This window comes from Equus przewalskii, chromosome 8 (genome assembly GCF_037783145.1).
Source record: "Equus przewalskii isolate Varuska chromosome 8, EquPr2, whole genome shotgun sequence".
Classification (NCBI taxonomy): domain Eukaryota; kingdom Metazoa; phylum Chordata; class Mammalia; order Perissodactyla; family Equidae; genus Equus; species Equus przewalskii.
Window position 1 is genome coordinate 60783616 of NC_091838.1, and position 23253 is coordinate 60806868.

General features: G+C 38.6%; 1 protein-coding gene across 17 annotated transcripts in view; it reads right to left on the reverse strand.

The window, feature by feature from the left end:
- Positions 1–22654, reverse strand: part of TRPS1 (transcriptional repressor GATA binding 1) — a 248830-nt gene extending 226176 nt beyond the window's left edge. For 2 of the 17 annotated variants that reach the window (XM_070630887.1, XM_070630882.1), the window contains exons 1-2: positions 21526–21983; positions 19973–20097 (exon numbers count right to left, since the gene is read on the reverse strand). Coding sequence is in view for 1 of the 17 variants with exons in the window: in XM_008538794.2 (XP_008537016.2) it covers positions 20863–20872 (10 nt within the window). In the remaining 16 variants the exon portion in view is untranslated. Of the gene's footprint in view, positions 1–19972; positions 20098–20862; positions 21328–21525; positions 22093–22331 lie in introns of those variants that run through there. The other 15 variants (XM_070630878.1, XM_070630879.1, XM_070630889.1 and 12 more) reach the window with 15 other exon arrangements.
- Positions 22655–23253: the final 599 nt, after the last annotated feature.

Below are 23253 nucleotides of genomic sequence, written 5' to 3' on the forward strand. Positions count from 1 at the left end.
ATTGTTTTTCAATAAAACATCTCCAGTTTTGCACTGTCTTATGAAATCAACTTATGACATTAACTTAACAAAAACGGTCGCTTCAGAAAGCAAGACCAGAAGATAATCTGTTACAAGTTAAAAAGAAGGATCTAAATTTCCTTATTTTTTTAATTTCTTTGGAATTTTAAAATCAAGGAAGGCATCAATATATAAGCCCTATTGTCTACAAGTTAAAATGGCCCCCTGACATCCAGCTACCTATCAACTACCTCAGGCATACTGGAATCTTAGAGGCAGAAATGAAGCAGTTGGATATAAATTATATGAATCAATAAAGTTCAATCCTTGCTAAATATCTCTTGAGTAAGGAATTTAAGAGGGCCTCTACTAGAAATACTGTTTTGTGATATGGCCTTAAGAATTTGGGTTTCCAGAAAAGGAAATTAATACAGAGGGTGTAAAAAGCATGGCCTTAAAATGAATTAATTTAAAAATAAGCTTAATAATGTAGAGAGGGATAAAACTTGATAGGATTCATGCAGAGCGACTGTCTCAAAATTCATAATGTAAGAAAAATATAAAGGCCTCAAATGCCAGAACACCAAAAATACAATAGATGCCTCGGTCACTCCAAAAAGGCTTCATGTACTTATTAAGACTCCTAAATTATAACGTAAATTGTGATTTAGGGCATATGACTTTCTTATGTTTATTTTATTCATAGCTTTCTGATTGAGAATGCATGAGACACAATCCTTCCATCTACTCAGGAAAGTTTGTGTAAGTAAATATACTTCAAAATATCAGAAATACTGGTTTAAGCAGCTCCTTGAAAACTCTGTATGAAAAAGTACATTACTGATTGAAAAGCTAACAATACTTTTTTTTAATTAATGAAAAACTAAAACTTCAGTTATCGCCACTGGCAGCTGTCTCTACATGCTGCACAATGATCGCAGGTGAATCATAAGATTTAAAAAGGAGTAAGTGGGATTCCGCAGGAGGAGATGAAATCTGAGAGCCCCATCAAAGAGGGGCAGCAGAAAAAGAGGAAGCAAGGTAGAAGACAAGAAGAAAGTGAGTTCATGGAGAGAGGAAAGCAAGTTGGGAAATCAAAGGGCGGGGAGGCAGAAGATGCAGGAGGAGAAAAAGGAGTAAGGCTGGCCTGATGCAGATGCAGATGCAGATGCAGCTGCGCGGGGAGGGCAGGCAGGGCTCGGGGAGAGGGATGGGAGGCGAGCGCGCTGCGAGCTGGCGCGCACCAGCCCGCCGGAGCGAGGCTGGAGGAGGACCGAGCGCACACAACTGCTTCCGCAGGACTTCCTGCGACAGCACGCCCGCAGCCCGGGTGTGGAGCACGCGTGGTGGCTGCAGCAGGCCCAGGGGGTTATGCGAAAGCGAGCACCCCCCCACACACAAAGCTCGCGTCGCCGCAGCTTGAAAGGCAGGGCCACAGTCAGCCAGCAGCCTCTTCCAAGACACAACCACCTCTGCCTGCAGCTTCTTGAGAAGCAGTTAAAAGAAAATGGAATCATTTCTGTTCCTGATCTGCGGCTCTGATTTTTATTTTTCTCCTTAAAAATAAAAGAAGAAAGAGCAGTTTTACTCGGGGCTTAGTTCTGTGACTGTACGAACCACCAAAACACACTGGGTCTGAAAAGTCCTTCATAAAATAAAAATTACCTTTTCTATTAATCCAACAGAGACAAATCGCTAATATTTAGATGATTAAAGGTTTTCTGTTTGTTTGTTTGTTGATGTCTAACTCAAACCAAGCTTTCCTTATGTTTTTGTAACACACAGAAGCCAAGTCAGAATGCCACGCCTGTCGAGATCCCACTGGGAGCCAGAGTAGTTACGCAGGGGGGCAAATAATTTAAGAAACAAAAAGCCCTGAGGATTAACAGGACAGTACCACACCCCCACGTCATTCAACAACTTCCCCTTACATGAGTTTGCTGATCACAGCCTTTTTACTGTAAAGGAGCCAAGAAAAGAGGCAGTTACTTCGACTAATATAGAATTTTTAACAGATTCCAGCTATCTCTATGGAAAGAACACTGGTTGAAGGTGAATTATTACTAAAACCAGATTTTAAAAGGTCTTATATATAAAGGCGATGACTTTTTATCTTTGACAAGGAACAAAAGTAGATTAAGGCTTAAGAAGAAAGCAGAATGGAACCGTGCTATTATGTAAGTCACGTAGGCTTTGAAACCCCTGGAATACATAGCAACTTAAAATCCTGCTCACGCCAGATGAGAAATAAAGAAGAATTGCTTACCAAGTCTAAACCCTCCAGCCAGACTGCCTGGGTTCAAATCCTGATTCCGCTACTGCTACCTGTTGTAGGTTAGGCAACTGATTAAAGTTCCCTAAGAAATAAGGATGACAGCAGATCCTATCACAAGTGGAGACAACACACTTAGCAGCATGCTCTACAGACGAAATACAACCATCATTTGAAGGTGGCCCCTAATGGAAGACTAACCTCTCGGGAAGCAGCCTATCCCCTGTAAACCTTGCTCACCTATGGCCTGTGATTGCTCTCATTTTTATTTAGTGATCAGTGCTAGCTACGCATCCACCCAATCAGTTGTTGCTACACGTAGCTCATTTCTATGCAAACTGTGTCCAGCCTCTGGGCAAAGTTTGCATGCCCTCTGCTCCCTGATTTTCACAAGTGAAAACACGACGACCGACACATTTAATAATGTGCTCCTTCTCATCATTACAGGGCACCACACAGCTTTAGCAGACAGGAAACGAGCCCAGTGCACGTGCTGTCCAGCTGGCAAATAGAGGCATCTTCAACAGCGCCCATTCCTCCTACATACAGTCTGATAAGGAACATTTTAATGGAGCCAAAACATACATTTCCTTCCTCTATTTCTGCATTTAGCACACATGAGAGCTGTATAGTCATGTCAGGGATTATGAAACTGCAATAAAGAGATTTCTAAGCCACCAAGACTACCAGAACAGCAGGACGAAATTTCGCCTACTTACTTTCAACCAAAAGTATGCACCCCTTCAGTTGTGGAAAAGTACAGAGGATTTAAAAACTCCTACTTATTAACTAGAATGTACTCTTCAATGAAACTCTTTCTACTGTCACTTAAATGGTTTGTAAAATTCGGGCAGATATTACTTTGAAAAATCCAACTCTCTCCTTCAAAGCATTTTTACAGTTGCTGATAGACATAAGGTGACATCAGAAAAGTATGTCTGAAAAATGCAATTAGCTAAGGCTTCAAGGAAGCTCTGGAATGTTTTGTTTTTGAGGAAGAAATAGATAAATGAGACTCCTACAAGTAATGAACTGTCCTAGAAGGAAAGAAATTCATTACAAAGATCCTCTCCTTGATTTCTCCTTCACAGTTCCACGTCTATACAGATTTGGGAATGCACAATAATGCAAGCCTTACTAACTTTCCAGAGCTGTTTAAAATAATACTTAAGTGCCTAACAGATTCATATATTAAATCAAAGGGACTTCTCAATTCTCAGATAAAAAAAGTTTTTTAGTTTAAAAAAAAACTTCAGAGAGAAGGCCAAGGATACAGTCTTAAAAAAAAAATTCAAAATTGTTCCTTGGCTTTTAAGATGAAATTAAAAGTGATTAGTAAAAATCAAACATTCAAACAAGTCTCAGGCGTTCCTGTCTCAACATGAGAAATGTCTCAGCAGCTATTATTCAGTTATCACTTTATTGGCCATCTCTCAAGAAGACATGGATATTAAAAAGAACAAAAGGGGGTTCAATTTCCTTTCACTGCCATAAACCTGGGCATCCTGAAGCAGCGTTACTTAGGATTCTGTTCAGCTCCTGACAAACCCATCAATATCCTTGTTAGATCTCCGGAGGGTCTAAATGATCGTTGCTTCCTTAGCAGATAGGCACTGGACCCACTTACAGGTAATTTTCATCCTGAAGCCAATTCATAAGGCACTGTCCCCAAACATCACAACACAACATTTGGGCTGATGAATATTCACCATGTGTCAAGTTAAAACCACATTTCTAACTCATGACCTTGGAGCCTACCGTTATTCTCCACGTTTTAAGGATGCATCATTTCTCACTCCGCAGCTTTGATTACTTCACAGTACCTCAGATGCACTATCAATTAAGCCCAACAAGGCAGTCTGGCTTTTCATTTTACTACAGTTCACAAATGTGTTTGGGCCTCCCTTTGCCTGTTTCACGGACACCATCACACTTGGTTCAATGACATTAATCAATCAAAGGCAGAATTTGAGAGCACACTGCAAAACACAACATGGTAAGTTGTAACCAGCAGTATTATTCTTTAGGAACAATATATTAAGGCAAACTTCAAGCAACGTCTCTTAATTATGCAACATCAGAGAATCCTTTTCCTTCTCTGAAACTGACAACCCAATTTCACAATTTTCTCAACACTTAAAAGTCTTGCCCTCTTCTGGCCAGAGCGTTCTTCCCCCATATGCCAATTTAACGCAACACTTTCGAGAAACCACTGTATCCAAGGCATTGCAAAGAGGACAAAAATATTGGGGTATGCTCCTACTCTCCTCAGATTTGTAAGGTCATGTGGATTCTGGTATGGACTGTACTAAAGCCACAAATAAATGGGAGCACAGGGCAGGGAAGTTTAAATCTAAATGAGTGGAAATGGGAAGGCTTTGGCAGCAAGAAATACAAAAGTCAACATCTGAGGAACGAGTAGAATCCTTATAGTTAAGGTTGGATGAAAGGCATTTCCCAGAGGAAAGAATATGAACGAAGGTTGGTTGGAGAATGTTCTGGGGCTAAGAACTACTTTGAAGATAGAACACATGGTGTATGTAGTACAGATGGAATTGGTAAATTGGGAGCAGAGCTTGGAGTCCTGAATGCCAAGCTCACGATACACAGATTTCTAAACAAGTACCTAAGGAGTCTGAAGGCCACTGATAGTGGAACTTGGAAACTAAGTTAGGTCTAGAGGTGAATGCGCTGGAGTTATTTCATTCAGATCAAAAGCTGAAAGTACATAATCCTCAAGGAAAAGCGTGGAGATTAAGAGTAAAGTCAAGGACAGACTAGAACAAGTGTGCCAGAGATGCAGTGCCCCGGAAGCCAAGCCAGGAGAGATACTCAAGAGAATGGTTGGCAGCATCCAGTTCACTTAAGAGGTGCAGTCAGATGGAAAGACCATTGAGCTTGGCTGCCACGAGGCCACTGGTGTCCTCAATGCAGCAGTGTCAACAAGCGGAGGAGCCTTGGCAAATTTCACCTGGTTGAGAAATGGAGATGTACACCAAAAGCAGCCCAGATTCAGGCTTTCAATATTTTCCCCACTCTGAGGTTATTTTTATATCTGAGTAGGTTTATCTTCAACCTGAAAAAGGAGAACGGATTCCATATCTGGCTTAGAAACATTCTAATTAATAAATCTCAGAGAGCAACATTTTGACTTTGTGCCATGCCAAGTACAAGATGAAATCCATCTGGAAATAAATAAAAAGTAGCCTTTTGTTTTGTTTTACCTTGTATTTTTCAAACTGTCAAGGGAGCTATATTCATCATTTGTCCACTGTTCCCTATAATCAGTCCAGTGCTTGAACCATAACCTACCTCTCAGCTTCGGCAGCCATATATTAGCCAGAGAATTGCAACTGGACTTTTCCTAGATTCTAAGAACACTCCATGAGCAACCGCAATTGGATTATAATCCAAATGGGCAGAAGATATGTTCATGTAACTACCTTCTATAAAACATCCAGCATAGTCTTTGTTCTTGAATACATACCATGAGAACAAGTATAAACCGTGTAAAGAATGTTTGAGGAGTTTACCAAAAGCAGGTGACTATATTAGCACAGTCGGGATTCAGGGGGAGTGAAATAAAATTAAATGTGCACTGATTTATCAGGAAAGCAAATCTCTTAAAAACTGGAAAGAAAAAATGAAATACCACAACTCATCTTACTTAAACCTTATCTGGATTTGACCTGTTTCAAAAGCCAACAAAAAAGTACTTTCTGATAAACAAAGCCCAGAGTAAGAGCCACTTTAAATTTATTTTGATCTGCAACGCCAAGAGTACACAGTAAATTTTCAATCTCCTAACGTCAAAGAAAAAAAAGAGACACTTGGTACATAGAGGGAGAATCAAGTAGAAAAATAAATTCCAAAATAACATTAAGAAAATCACTAAGAAAAACTAGGACGATGTAGGCATGGATAGTGTTTCCTATGGTTCTATCAGGTATACATTGGATGTTAAACTATAATTCACAGTCAGGTCAAAAAAAATTTCAACTATATAAAGAGAGACTAGCCAGAGGAAGAGGAGGGAAGAAATCCTGGATAGTTATGCAATAATAATGGAAGTTTCTCTGAATAGTATGCTCACCACACCAAGAGAGGGATTTTATGTGGAATGATCGGCATAATAGTTAAAATGGTTCCTTAAGCCATTTTAGAAGAACTGGTTTTTAATGTTAAAGATCATTCCATTACTCTCTGATTTAATTGATTATTTCTAACTGACTGAATATGATTACTTTCCACAAGCAAACTGTTTCATTTTAAAGGAATAACTACTCACACTCATTTACAAAAGGTTTGCACCTGAAAAAAACATTAATGAAACGAAACAAGCAAATTTAAAAAAAAAAAAAAAGACAAGCCTGCCCTCTGGCTAAGATACAAACAGAGGAAAACCCAGACAAATAAAAAGCAGACCAACAGGTATCTTCACCTTGGAACTCAACATGAAATGGGTTCAGACGTATACCCTGGACCAAAGCAGCCCATTTCCAGGGTCTGCCACACCTCCTGCTTTCCAAAGTCACTCCTGGAGCTGTCCTCAGAAAGAGTTTGGGGGATGTCTTATGTCCAACATCCTTCTGCATGGCATTCATCACACTTCCTTTAAACAAAAATGGAAATGACAGCAGCGTTGGGGGTTGTAAATGGTAAACTTCACTCATGGGCAGTTGCGTTAACCCTTTAGATTATAAAATATTAGGACTAAAAAATAAATTAATCAAGAAATTTCAGTAAAATACCTGAGATGTCTAAAACGACAGAGAATTTTTCCTGTTTTTCCCATGCAGCAAAGTAAATGAATAAAATCAGGTTAACTACAACCAATAAAGAAATGTTATTGTACAATATGCATCCACATTGCACAGCGGGGTCATGGATAAAAATGGAACATTAAAAAAATTCTAAAAGAAAAGTAAAGGCGTTAAATTTATACTTTAAAATATTTCATCTTCACTACATTTAAAATAGCTGAAATTTTTCATTCAAAAGACAGGATTAATAAGAAAAGCATTTAAAAGAAATGAGGTCCTTTTATGATTCTTATATTAATTTGTTTTTATAAATGCTACGGAGTTTATGTAAAATGCCACAAATGGTTTCTCAACCACGTTTTAATAATAACTACCTGCACATTTCTGGCCTAATCTCACAGATGCTGTCTATAATTTCCAACCTGCCAAGGGGCTTATGGCTGTTAGGAATAAAGAAAAGTCCAGTTTCTTCAAAGATAAAAAATCCTTACTTCAAATGGACCACTTTTTTTAAATTAGTCTCTATACAGACAAATGTTGGAGGTATTTTAAGGTAAAGACTGAATAATAATATAAACTAACTTCTTATGAATGACCACTTTATCACCAATTCTTCAGTACCAACTGGATTTTGGCGAAACCAAAGAGGCTTCTATTGTTCAGGTGTTTGAAAGAAGTATTAAACCTAGATTTTCTGCTGGAACTTTTAATCTTCCAGGATAACTTCTAGACTAAACATCTGATTCCCATATCTTCATAAGAGATTGACAGAGAAATAATATGAATATACCAACTGATTTTTATATGATCCATTCCCCACTACATACTAATAAACGATATTCTAATTCTATTCTCATCTCCATCTACAAAAGGAAAAATAAAGATTAATGAATCTCAAATATTAAGCAGATTTCCTCAACAAACATCAAAACTGTCTAGTGTTTTATGTCTAAATGAGGGTAGCAATCAGATAGATACCGGTTCTAGCTCAGTCCTTTATCTAAGTAGCCGTGTGATCATGGGAAATTCACTTGACTTATTCTTCAGTTTTCTCCTTTGTAAAAGAAGATGATTCAGCAGGAATCGACAGTAGCTCATGTCCCTTCTACCACTCAAAATAAAATATGATCCTATTGTCACTCTAAATAATACCTGAATTAAGGAAAAACCAAGAAACAAAATTGAATAGCAGATTTTAGACTGACCATTCAAGGCCAGTTCAGCCAATGAGAAAAGACGTGTTTCACTGGCCAGGGTCTACCTTCCCACCACAAAAAGCTGTTAAAAGACTCTAAGTCTAGATCCACATTTTCATATGTATGTGGAAAGTACAACATTATACACTCGCGCACACACGATAAAACGTGCCCATCAGCAAAGCAGATGGGGACCAGCTTTCAGAGCTCAAGCAGAAAACTAAGAAAATTCTCTCACAGGCTACACAGATCACTCTACATCTGACCTCAGATAGGTGATTAAATTTATTCTTCTGTCTATTTCCTTTTGCACATGGTTTGATTGATGTGACCTAATGAAATAAAATGCACCTATTGTTGGGCTCAGAAAGTGTGCTCATAATTTTACGGGATCATCTTTTGTCAAAATAAAGTTGACCAATTATTTCTACAAAGGTGTTTACGAAAATAAATCCCATTTTCTCCTATAGCCGCCAAAGAAGAAACAACCTGCAGAATTGTTTTCTTCTTTATCTGTAACTAGAGGCTTTGAAATAAATCTAAAAACACTGTCCTGGCTCTCCCATTATATTCCAAGTAGGTATATTTTTAAAAATTATCCTTTCGAAACAACACATGAAACATGATTTGAAATCATCACATTAGTCTAATTCCACAACATGGTTTTGATTACGCTGGACCAAAAGTTTTGGCAAAATGTTCTCCTGACATCACAGGAGCCCAAAAAGGAGGTGGTTGGTCGAAACGTCCACATTTCTACCAGAGGAGACACCAAAATACTGTTAAATACACGTCACCAGGAGCAGATACAATGCGTTCTCCCAGAGTTAATTCCACTTTCACTGAATCAGCGAGGGCAATACGTGAGGGATACCAAATTTGCAATTTGCTATCTTTTTCTTTAGGGCCTGATGCATTTGTTCCAAACGAAAATATTTTTAAATCGTCTTTAAGATGAATGAGCAGAGCTGTTGCTTCTTTATAGTAGCAGCCTTATTTATTTTACACATAACTATAATTTAAGGATGTCAATCATTTTAAGCAGTTTGCAAAAAAATAAAATACAGGCAAAACCAGAGAAGATTTTCTTTACACCAAAACATCATTACACGAAAATACGTCAGGTTAAAAGTCTCCACTTTATATACAGATTTCATTTTACCCCTGCGCCTTGACAGTATTTTATATTTTCTCATTACTTTCGGAAAATTCCACAGGGCTATCTTAAACTGATTTCAAAGTGGGTTAAAATATTTTTTCTTTTTCCTTCAATCAAATTTTTAGACAAATTGCATAAGACGCAAAGGAGAAACAACGAAATGTCATGTTATTCTACACCGGTCGTAATTTTTGCAATTAACCTCAAGAATAAATATACAATTTTCAAACCACACTCTTTTTGAAGTACAAATAAAACTGCGCAAATGACATAAGAAAGTACTTCTCTGTAGTGACTCCTTAGAAATTACCAGAATATCTTATCACAGAAAGGTATGGAAGAAGAGCTGAAATGACTGATCTCTCAATTTCTGATGCATCAAAATGAGATTCTGAAAACATAACACAAAAGGAAAAAAAATGAATGCAAAATTAATTTGCGTTTTATGGAAAATAACACGGGTTCTCTAATAAGAAAACCCTAAAAAGATGAGGTATTTCCTCTCCTTTCTGAAAAGCTGAAAAAAAACAAAACCAAGTATTTCAAAATCAATGGACTTCAAGCAATCCAAGAGAATTTGGAAAACATTTCTCTAAAAACCAATCCAGAATGCAGGATGTCAATTTGGAAGTAATGGGAGCATATTTCGTTTTAAAATTCGAAAACTTTTTAAAGACAAAAGTTCAAGTTAACATCCCAGTGATTAACTCAGGGACTGCTTGGCCAAGAACAACTTTCGGCACTTAAAACATAAAACTGTCAGTTTCCTCTGCTTGGAGACAAAACATACAAAACGCAAACATTCACTGCTATATTTTCCTAGACATGAAAGACAGAGCTGACTTTTATAAAAGGTGATCACTGTGAATATTTCTATCTATTATTACATTTCTGCGGTAGCTCCTTAAATCAGTTACAAATTCCAAACTTCAGAACCATCCTTAGCAAATGGCTACTATTCTAGGGGGTGTACCTTACTCCCTAAATCTTGATGGAAATACAATCATTTATTGAACTGCACTAGCGCTCCACACACCAGTATATTAAGCAGCCTGTGCTTAAGCTACAATAAAACAAGTAAAACTCTACTAAAGACTTCAAGGGGTTGATAACATGATGTCTGGCATTCTATCTCTTGCAAATCTAAAGCATACTGACGGTGAGAATAATTTAAGTGCTCTCTTTCCTAAACCAAGATATATTCATTTCAAGCATCATCCATGATCAAATAGTCAAATTCATATGTATAAACTTGGAATACAGAGTTTGGTGGAAGCACTGAGTAACTAAAATTGTCTTAATCTTTTTGCCAGAAGTATGTCACAGTGGGTGCTTACAATTGTTTCAAAATGATACCACAACTTTATTTAATTTTATTCAATGCATTTCCTCATAGAAATGGAATGGCAAAGCCCTGCTCAAGAGCAAACAGTAAAATCAAATTATTATTTTACAGTATATAAGCTTCGTTCTCTTCTTATACTGCCCCCTCAAATATAAATATTATAAAGAAATATAGGTAAAAATCAAACAGCTGGCACATTTTTTTCCACTGAAAGGAGAAAGCCTTATTCCCCAAAAAACTGAAATATTAGATCCCAAAGAGGAAAAAAAAAACAAAACACAGGAAAAAATGGTAATAAAGCATGGCAGAATAATCCAGAGGAAGCATGCCTGGTCTCAGCATAATTTTCTTTAGCATCCTGAAATGAACGACATCGTGCTGCCCGTGATCTCTGCTTACTTCTCTGAAAACCATCCAGAGGATTTTCAAAAAGGAAAAATTCTAGTTGTGCTTTCAAATGCCAAATTAACTTACAGGACTTCCACTCCTGAAGGAAAACAGCACAGTAGCGCACCAGAAGCTGGAGAATGCTTTTTGTCACGCAAAGCCAGAACTGATGAGTGTGACCCCAGTGGGGTTTATCTAAAATTCCCAAGTACCACAAGCAAAGAGGTCAAAGTTTTCTATGTCATAGAAATAGAATGTCAAATACACAAATAAATAAAGCCATATATAGCAATAGTTCCTTATGTTAGATTTTACAGTATCCAAGGCCCCCTTTGCTCAGATATATATACGAATATATATACATCTTTTTAAACAGTAAGGAAAAATGGGGGAAAAAAAGGAGGAAAACTTGCTTACACTAATTTCTAACCCTCATCTTCCATTTTTAATCATTATTGGCCTCATCTTTGAGTTTTTATTCTTGCCAATGATACACTGAATTATTCCGGGAGCAAGAAGAGCATGTATGTACATAATTAAACCTTAACAATGAAATATTGAACTATTTCGGGACTAAAAAGTACGCCACAGGTGTGTACATAAGTATACACAAATATGTGTAACATTAAAGAATTAAATGTTTGACAAAGTGAACAGGCAAGATCATGTACACATATTTACACATAAAATGTGTGCTTTTATGATTTTTACTATTGGCCTAAAATCTTATGAGTGACAGTTTTCTTACTTAGAGCTTATCAAAGTACAACGAAAAAGCGAAATGTAAATAATTAGGGCACTCTTTCAACAACATAAATTGTCTTAAGAACGGGACATTTAAAAGCAGAATAAACACTGATGGGCTAGAGAGTAATATAAACAGTTTATTGTAATCGAGGGTTAAATGACAGTGAGTTTCTTATAGTAATTGAGCTGCTCTGACATCCAATGAATGCAATGCAAAGTCGTTCTAAATGCAAAGGAGAAACATCTCTTATATTATTTGCTTATAAATTACGGAAAATAATGTTTCATATTACTCATTACTTGGATGTGAAATTGCTTACACTTGGCCACTTGTACCTAAGTTATTTTCTAAAATTTACCTAAGTTTGAAGAACTGAAGAACAAAATTTGCAGTAATCTTTAAAAAGAATATACTTCCAATGATAAGTTAAAGACAGCATTAAACATAATCATTTGTGTTTTTTCAATTTGTAATTTAAATAGATTTATTCATATAAAAATTCAGCAGCTAAATATAGAAAAAACATGATTTTAAATGATCTCAAAGGTATATCTGGAAATAATTGATAAAGAATTATTAATCATCCAAAAATTAGACTAATATGTACCGAGAAAATTTAACAATATATGCTTTGATTAAAATTAATATATACATGACCAGTCAACTTCCATCAGTTGAATGGTATTTTTTAAAATAAAGTGAGCAATACTTTCTTTCAAAAATATTTAATGGCATCAAAAACAAAGCAGAAACAAATGCCAAAATCTCTTTCAGGAACTTTAATATGTTCAGAACGACTTAATGGTATTGAGAGAAAAAGAGGCTGATGTATTTATTTCCACATCTTTCAGAGCTAAAGATGATGTGTGGATAATAACATCACAGAGAAGTCACAAGGAGAAGTTGGTTTTTAATTTGTTTTGCCAATCTTGCTCTCATTTCAGAAACAAAATTATAATTAAATTAACCCTCAAACAGGTGTTGGGATGGTTAAGTAATTAAAATGGATATTACAAAGGCTAAATTCATTTCAAAAAAATATGTAATATGTTAAAATTCCATTCAGTCTCTGTAATGCAAAAACATTCTATACGAGTGAGAATACAGATGTGTGCACGTACACGTACACACTAAGTTAATATGAAGTCACAAATTCATATGCTGCACTTGTGCAGAGCTCAGAGAAAAATAAAGCTAAAACCAGATTAGCAATGCTTGATCCCTTTGCCCATGAAGTGCATCATGTAATAGAGAAATTAGATTCCACAAACTAACTTCTGCCGTATATATTTACACTATTTATAGATGGATCTGGTCTCAGATACAATACATGCTTCTATTGGGAGAAACTGAAATAGTGATTCACAAGAATTCGCTGAGAACCATACTGTAGAATCTAATCCAGAAGCATAGATTGTATTATAAATGTTTGCTGATTTGTAAGTTTCATAAATTCCGTCCAAATTCTACAAGTACAAAAGCTCTCAGGCAAAATCTTTTTAATCTCTTTTTTTCTGCAGCTAAAATATATTTAACGTCTAAATAGCAGTCTTGGTATATCTATCATCCTATACTAGGTTCATTCTCGGTTATTATAATACTCAACTTAATAATATAATATTAATGCTTTTTTAAAGCTTGGAACATATACATTAGATAAGACGAATACGTTTATTATTCTTTATAATACTATACTACCCACAATCATGAATACAAAGTAATTAACAGATACAGCAATTATAAATACAAATAAGCAAACCATGCTCCCTTCAAATAAAGGATAAAAGAACAGAAAATAAACTATGAACACTTGTACATTTCCTTTTAACTCTATCTACTACAGAAGGCTTAAGTAGCTGACAATGAATCATTTGTTTATTCAAGTGTTAAATAAATTGAATATATAAGTTCATTTCTGACTGACTTAAAAGTATTTGGAACATTTTCCAAAGCCTATTTTGACTGTCAATTACCTAGATACCAAAATTGTTGTATTGTGTTGCTTGATAAAATAGGACGTACAGCAACCTTCAAAACCAGTATTACAAGCCTAGCAGAGAGCATCACATTTGGGTGACGCACAGAATCTGTCACCCTAGGGAAAAACACACTGGGTCATAGTACAGAGTCTTTACATGTTCCATATTATTTCTACATAACGTTTTGAGATGACAGAACTGTAAACTATAAAGTGCTTTAAAAGATATATTCAGAAACAGCACTACCACTTAACTGCTCCTCACCACAGAAATGGGACTTTAAAAAAATTATCTTCAGAAGCATTTCTTAAAATACACTGAGAGGTAGCATTTTGATTTACAAGGGTTTTTTTTTTTTTTGACATTTTTTAATTCCTTAGTAAATTCAGAGCAGGCTTCATTATGGTTAAACTCCATACTTACTTCAAACTTCTAGACGTTATAAAGCAGGTCACGTAGCTCCTTTAAAAAAGACGCATGTTTAACGCGTAGAGTTGATGGTGTAGCATATTAGAACCCACCATCAAGGTGTAGCTACGGATTAGCCGTCCACGTACATTACATACGTAAAACACACCTACAATAGCATGCACACATGTCAGCAATAATTTAAACACAGCACAGCTCTCGTGGATATGTCCAGCATTTGCAGGCATTTACACTGCTAGATTTCCTCTCATAGTATAGGCATCCTACTACAAACTACCCAAAAATTACACAAATCAAAATATGTTACCTTTGTTCAAACAATAGTGCAATTCCTTATATAAGAGAAAGTGTCATCCTTAATCGCTCAGGAACCAAGATAGCGGTGGATTCTTAGAGCAAGAGTGGTGCAGAATGGTTTGAGGCAAAACTGAAACATATTGTTTAAGTAAACCTTAAGGGGTGGGGATCATATGCGCAATTGATGGATTTTTTTTTTTTTGTATCATCTTCCACAAAGCATCCCCAAACCCTCCCCACCACAGAACAGTAAACAAACTGCTGATATTAAAGGATGGCAGCTCCAAACACCTCCCTCTGCCTTTTTTTCCTTCTTGCTAAACTTTATTCCAGTTCCCTCAGTTTTGAAGTAATAAACTGAACTTCATTAAATAAAAATGTAATGACAGAGAAACCCATAATTTGAAATTTATGTTTGCAAACTTGGTAAAAAATAAATAAACCAAGACTTACTCTGAGACACTCACGCTATGCTGAAGCGAACAACTTACAGCTTAAGTTCCTAAAGTTTTCCTGAGAAACCCTAAAGTCAAGGAATAGTTACCAAAGAAAGAATGCCCCCGATTTGAACCAAAATCTGTAGCTCTCACAAGAAAAACCGAGAAACACCTAAGGTAAATCAAAACTGTTAAATTTCTATGCAGAGAACACTTCAACTTCCCTGAACGTGCGGAATGTTTTTGATAATTATAAATGCCTTAAAAGACATTTTAAGGTATCTGCATGATACCTGATTTTCAGTATGGATTATTTCTAAAATGCGCTATGGGTGAAGAAAAAGAACAAAAACTCTCAAAACAAACTTGGGGTTAAAATCAAAGTCCAAGACAAGTAACCTAAGATTTAAACCTTAGGAATAATTCACATTAGAAATGTCGATATTCAGTTCTGGCCCACCAACTGGGGCGGAGGGCCCCGTTTCTGGGTGGAGTGCGTTTCTCCAAGGAGGAAAAAACTGGCACAAATCTTTTTGCCCTCCAAAAAGATTTTCCAACTTGCCAGCTTCTGAAGTTGCCCTGATGTCAATCAACATCACCAAGATGTCTCTTAACTGGAGAAAGTCCTGTTTGCCTGTGCAAGATCAGGAAGAGAGAAAATGACTAAAAAAAAAAAAATGAAAAACACGGTGTGATAAATAGGGTTAAAAAATTAACAATCTGAAATTGCGTAAGAAAAAGAACCACCAGTAGAAACAAACTGACCCTTAAAATTAACGCTTTCAATCTAAAAATATATTTTTGTCAAGTTTCATCTATTTTCCTTCCTCTGCACATAAAAATGATTAATGTCACACAATTTAACTTCCACATTTCAGGCTCCTGCTAACAGGTGTAGCATTCTTTATATAAACATATTCATTGACCTGTCACCATTGATAATCTTAATTAATTCATCTTGAATGAAACAAAAACAAATGTTTTTTTTCCAAATAAGAAAGAAAGAACGAAACACAAATACCCATTCTCCCCAAAACCCAAAAACTGTTCAAGTGACGGTAACCTGAAATGCACCAGCCATGACAGAGAGCAATTGGAGAAATCCAGCAGTACTCAGCAGGAAAGATTTTTAATAACAGATTGAAAAACAAGAATAAAAATAACTACATCAACAGAGCCTTTCTTCCTCAGGCCACAAGCCCGTTCTTACTTGAACTTTTTTTTTTTTTTAAATGGCATTTTGGCCACTAAAACCAATCCAGAACATTATTAAAAGTTAAAAGCTACCAATTACTTCTGTCTGTTCTTTTAAAGCAAAGTTTGGCATTACGTCAGTTGGTTTAAAGAAAACAAGAAAGAGAGAGAGAAAGAGTAGGAGAGAAAGTTTCCTGCTTGTATAAACTAAACCACCAGGGAAGGTGTCTAGCCACTTGTAAAGTATTTACTGCAGGTTTTTAAAGAGCTAGAAACATTTTAAAAATTAAAAGTTTTCTTTCTCATTTTTAATGAAACATACTTAGGAATGAAAAGCATATCCTGAATGTCTTCTTTGGGGTGTTTTGATGTTATTTGTATCTCAATTATAGCTTTGAATCAGAAAATGATTTCCAATGATGCTTCAAATTGGAAGGACAGAGAAAATTTCATCTTTCTTTGTGCTACTCGGATTTGTGCTCTTGGAAAAAAAAGAGGGGGGGGGAGATGACAAAAAGTAGACGTTGCTATGATAATAGCTACTATAGCTGCAGCGACCCCTCTGACTTCTTCAGCTAACTAAATCTTGACAGTCCAAAAAATTTTCATCCATAGATCCATCTGCAAAACTGAGTAAAGAGGTTTCCTTAAGCCCAAAGTTCTCTTTCTAACCTAAACCAAGTTCGAGCATTATTATACGCACCAGAGAACCAAGCCAAAGACCAACGAATTCAGTTCCCAGGATCTGAGAACCACGGAGTGATATGACAACCATAAAGGTGACCATAATAGCAACATTAAAGACATTATTTATAAAGGTCATATATAATTAGCAGAATATCCTATACAAATAACCAAACGGCTTAAGACCCACTTAGACTCGAGGATAAATTTGTAAGAGTGGTTATTCCCTCTGCAGCACTGTTTGCTACTGAACAGTCGTATAAAACAACACTTGGCATTTTAGCATATTTACTTTAATCCACTGGTTAAAGCTTTTAGGAGATAAATAATTTTGATAATTATAAAAAAACACTACTCAACGTTTTCCAATGTAAATAACTGCAAAGTGCGTAAGTCTTCTCTACACACGACAGTTACAATCACCCTTAGAGAATTGCATTAAATTTCTACTTGGCAAAGGCTAGAAGAGTTTCTTCATATTTTATCTAAGGGGAAGCCTACAATTCCATAAATCATAACTATTATACTAACAAAGAATCCACTTCTTTCTGTATGAAATATCAAAAGATGAATATAGTTATCACATAGAGAGACAAAGTAAAACCAAGTCCAGATATGCCGTCATTAATTTCTCCAAATTTCAACAAATAACAAATAAGGAAAACAAATGAGTAAACAAGACTCAGAATTAGTTATCAATGTATTAGTAGTCATAACCAGCAAAAGAGGGGGAGAAAGAAACCTTTGTTACCTGAAAACTTGACCAAGGATGAACAACAGAAAGCAAGACCATAAAACTTGCCTGTTTTTATCAAATTGATTACAACTTGTGAGCTGCAATATTTGGGACAGAACTGTCTGAGTTTATAGTTTTCTGTGTCTGCCAAAAACAGATGCAGACTACCACACGAGCTGTCCTGCGGAAACTAAATTAAGCAAAAGCAAATACCAAGTGGAAAGTTGTCAGTCTGTTGAATGAATGGCTTCATTTTACACACCAGAGAATATCTTAATAAGAATATATTTTAATGTGCACCAGTCATTTTATTTTAAGTGCATCACTTATTTCGAAAATAATAACTTTCCCTTTAGATCAATTATAAACACCTGCCCACAACTTTCTCAAGGTCTATTTTGCTTTACACAGAATAGCACAGTGTTACATTATTGTCTGCTATCAAAAAGGGTACTGAAGAAAAAAATATAATTTTTACATATATGTATCATGAAAAACGTTTCAAGTCCCGTTATCAATATTTATGCTAACTTCAAATTCAAAATAAAGTTCTAGCTCAAAAACAACTTGCTACAAGTTCTTTCAAAACTTTCAAGTAATGTTGATTTACCTCAACAAAGAAAGTAAGACATGAGTTTATTAAAACTTAACACCCTTTGGCATTTCTTAATAGAAAGGTACAGATCATTAATTGCAAACCGTGGTCTGTATTTCCCTCTCTCTGCACACACACATCAAATAATAATAACAATAACAAGAATAATAGAAACGTCACTGAAATACTAGGATCTTAAAAGCAGCTTTTCCACAGAAGCATTCATTTCTCTGTTTTGAAGGTTTTCCTTATGAATGAAGATTTCCTTACGTGTATGAGAGACCTGCACTGCGGAAATCAGAGTAAATTCAGGAGTAGGATGTGACTTAAAAGAAAAGTAAAAATAATACTGAAAATAGGGTAGGCGCATGTGTAACTCACTTATGATTAGCACACTAACATGGATTCTAACTTATTTTCAAGCAACAATTTTATAAAATCATCTAAAAGATTCATCGACAAAAGGCTGAGCTCTAACATCAGCTCAGACCTCCCAGCTACTGACACTTTCTTCCTCGCTTTTAATGTTACCTTTAAGAGACAAAGGACGAAATCCAAACAGCAGCAGACACCCTACAGCATCTAGAATTCAAAGGAGTGACAAACTTTTTGGTAAGAAACTTGTTCCACCATTCCTTTGGAGAGTGTCAGACTTAGTTATTATGTGTGGAAAAATATTCTACATACATATATGCTAACATATAATAGATCAGGAAGCCGTAAACATCAGCTCACCGATGGTAAATAATACTTTGCCAACAGAGTATTAATGAAGCTTCGGAATGCCTCACATTCAGAAAAATCAAGTCATCATGCTGGCACTAAAACTCTATTTCCCCCTCAGGAGTTTTATTTTCACATTGTTAATATCCAGAAACCATCATCAAACTTTAGCACGTTAGTGGCCCTGTACATCTAACTGAATCTAGAGATGTTTTCATCCAAGAGTATAGCTTTAAAAGGAAGTTATGAAATCTGAGGAGAGAGAAGCTCTAAGAACGATATGTTTGACTTGTTAAGATTAAGCACGTCATTAATAAACTTTCACTTAAAGGTAAAAAAAAAAATCCTCAAAATGTTGGTATCATTTCCAGACTGTCCCGTCAGCATCACAACTTACAGGAAACGCTTCATCTTCCCATACAAACCCTGTATTTATTCACAACCCTGGCATACTTGGGGAAAGAAAAAAGGCCCACACCATTTCAGAGCTAGTTTGCTTTTTTACGTTAACCAGTGGAATATGTGAGAAAGCGTTCTAGGCAAATGAGCAGCGTGTAAGAAACTTTACAACTGGCAGTTCAGAAACTTTCCTTCTCGTTCTCATTTTGTCCACGTCAAGAACTGGCTGCCCGCATTACTTTCCCCTGCTGCCCCTTGCATTTTTAACTCTGGCAGCCTTTTCTAAATGATCAACTTTTCCTAAAACCAGCAGGAAAGTAACATGATGCCAGCAAGATCCATAGGTTTTAACTTCAGAGCTGGAGGACTTTGAAGAGCCGGTGGAAGGTTCTTTATTTTTGCCTTGAACAATCAAATTTTTTCCAACACCCAGGCCCAGAGTTATCATTTCTTTGTCATTTTTGTCTCAGGCCCTATCTGTGCTTTCCCTTTGTACTTATTACCCCTCTCAGACCCTGTCCTGTTCACCTGGTGCGTTTACAAAAGTTCAGTGAATCTACAGAAGTTCAATGAATCGGCCTGACTTCTCTGCGATTTAACTTCTCCGCTAAGCTTCTCACTTGACTTACCTCACTTAAAATTCTAGCCGTGGTTTTCCAAAATAGGATAAGGATGAATAGTCTATCATAATTTGGATTCATCATTAAGATCCATCGCTCTTACTCAAAAACTTTCCCAGTATCAATTCTGATGCCTAAAAAGATATGAGGAAGTAAAGGAAGACCTAAAATTTATGAAGTCCAAGATTCCCTCTGAAACCCACCAGTCCTTCTCGCCCTCCAACTTAAATTGCTTTAGAGTCTTAGGGCCATAAAACAGTTACCGACTTCCCTGGGGAGAGCGGGGAAACACCACCATCTCACCCAGGTACTAACAAAAAAGCTTGCCCAGCCACAAAAACAGCTCTGCACTTCAAACAGCTCCCACCACCGCCTCACCCTCAAATTATTCATGGGGTCCTATAATCCCGGAGTTATTTGAAGGGACAGCAGTGTTTGCCTTGGCCTTTCAAAGATGCGTTTCTCTAGAACCCAAACAGGAACCAGACAGAAGGCGAAGCGCCCGTCCGCCGGGATGTCCCACCGCTGTCAGGCATTTAATCACTGGCCAGTGTCCGCTGACCCGCGACACATGGCGCATCATCCGCACCGCAGAGGAAGTCTGCCCCTTCCTCAGCCCCTACGGAAGCGCCCTGGCTGCAAGGCCCTGCCACATGGCACGGACAGGGCACAGACCCCTCGGCCCAGCTCCCTGAGCCGCGCAGAAGCGGGTGCATCAGGAGATGCGACAACCCTCTTCTTCTCCAGCCCAGCTGGGCCTTTAAGGGAAAAAAGTTTGAAGCCTGGCTTTGCAAACTCTCCCAAGCCAACGCCAGTCCTGTGCTGTTTTCCCACTCTGGAGACCACACGAAGGCCCCTCTCTGGGACCCTCCCGACCCTCCCAAGTTCACCCAACTTACTACTCTGCATGCTGGTGCCTAGTCTGCTCCCCGCTTGTCAGGAGCCCCAGAAAAACTTGCAGCGGCTGCGGCGGCCGCGGCCCCTCGGGTCCAACCACCTCCAGCTCCTCAGCTGCGCCCGGTAGGAGAGAATTAAAATCCGCCAGAAAGAGACAGCGAGGGGGAGTGGGGCTGCGAGGGGGAGGGGGCACCGGCCTGAAACTTCTTTTTTTGGCAAATGGGGATTTGTTTTTCCTCCTCCCCGGCGGCTGAACTTGACCCTCCTGACTCCAGGGGCTACTGCAGTTTGAAGTCGCTCGTTTCTAAGGCTCAGATGCCTTAGACCTACCAACAGGAGGAGAGGAAGGGGGGAAAAGAGGGCAGAAGAGAAGACAGAAAGAAAGAAATCACACGCGCAAAAAGGAAGAAAGAAAATGCATGTGAAACCCGAGAAGCCTGCGCTTGGCTTTCTGCACACTCTCCCTCTGTTTTTTTTTTTTCCCCTCAAAGAAAGTCACTTTTAATTCCCAGGGCTCCCCGCTTGCGATCGCCCACATTTTGCGCACACACGCGCGGGCGCAGCACTCGCGTCGCGGCGCCCCGGGCCCGGCCGAGGGGCGCCCGCTCCCCCCGCGCTCCCCGCGGCCCCCGGCCCCGCCGCCCGCCCGGGCCTCCCCTCCTTACCTGTTGATTAATCGTCAAGAACACCCTCGGCAGCCCGAAAGATGGTGGCGCGGCGGCCAGAGCCATGAACCGTCTTCTGTTGTTGCAGAGTTGATCTTGGATTATTGGGGGGAGGGGGGGAGAAAAAGGTCTTTCCTGCCTCCCCCCCTTTCCCTTCCCTCCCCCCCTTTATAAAAAAAAAGAGAGAGCGAGCGAGAGAAAGAGAAAGGAAATAGAGCAAGGATGTGCCCGGTGCCGGGTCGGAGAGGGGAGGGGGTGTTGTTTTTTGTTTAAAAAAAAAAAATAGGAAGGCGAGAGAGCGATCGAGAGGACGCGGGGTCTGGAGAAAGGAGCAGCACCAAAAAAGAGGACGCTTGAGATTGCAGTGAGATCGGGTCTTTATCAGAAATGTTATCGCTTGTCAGGACCTCAGTCTCCGCGCATTACGTCAGTTTCAAGACACCAACACTATTAATATCAAAGGAGCCTTCGCGGAGGAAAGCGCCACCCCAGACCGAGCTCCCTTAAAGAGACAGCGCGCGTCCCCGCGCCGCCGCCGCCGCCGCCGCCGCCGCCCCGCCCGGCTCCCAGCACCCGCCGCCGCCGCCCGCCGGGACCGGCCCCGGCCGCGGCGAGCCGGCTGCGCGAGAACTTCGCCCGAGTCGGAGCGCCGCAAATGAGAGCTGCGCGGGGCAGGGACCCGGCTACCTTCCCGCCCCGCCTCTCCCCCCTCCTCCTCCCCCACCCCCCATGTGTGAACGTGCGGGCTGGAAACGGAGGAAAACCCCCAAAGCTTGAGGAATAATGTGATAAAGACGAGGACCTACCTTGGGGGAGTGGGGGGCAGGTGGGGGCTGGTGCGTGGCAGCCAAACCGATGGTCCCCAAACGCTCGGAGATGCTATCCGGAACAATCAAAAGAACTCTCAAAGTGCGTTTACCTTTTCGGTGGTTACTTTCCCTGCTCCCTCCCAATTAAACGACGCAGGATTTTTGTGTGTGTGCGTGTGCGGCCCCTCCCCCGCCCTTTTCCTAGGACATGAAGAAGTCTTGGGACACCTAGCCGGTGGTCAGTGTTTTCCATGATTGCATGGCAGGAGGGCTTGAGGAGGACAACTTGAACTCTGTCCTGAGTTGGAGAAGTGCGGACTGAGGTTGCTATGGTTTTCTGAACTAGGGACAAGCTAGCAAGCTGACTGGGTGCTTCAAGGGGGTGCTACAAAATGGATAAAATGGGAACATTATTCAAATGCTGCAAGATTAATACCTGCTGCTTTTGGGGCTTTTAGTAGCAGATAAGGAACTCTGAATTAACCATGACATTCTTTTTACTACACATCTCCAAATACTCTCATTGTTAAGTGAAATTTCCTCCACCTGAAGTTACTGAATTGAGCGAGTCTTTCTTTTTCTTTTTTTCAACTTCTAAAGATCAACGATGCATAAAGGAGTACCACGACAGGATTCAAAGTATAGGAGGTGTTAAAAACTAAGTAAACATTTCTTGGGCGTTTGGACTTCATTTTCTTCAGTTGGGTGACTTTAAGTGGCGTGTTTTTCCTTTAGTGAAAGTCAGTTAAAACTAATTTTGTACTAAAAGGAGAAACATCCTTCCTTCTGCAAACTACAAAATGATTAAAATTAGAGTCTGAGAGGTACAATCATCAATCTATGAGCTGAAGATGAAGTAATTTCCTCCAAATTATTTTTCACTAAGTGATTCTCGCATCTTTTAAGAGAAAAGATGAGT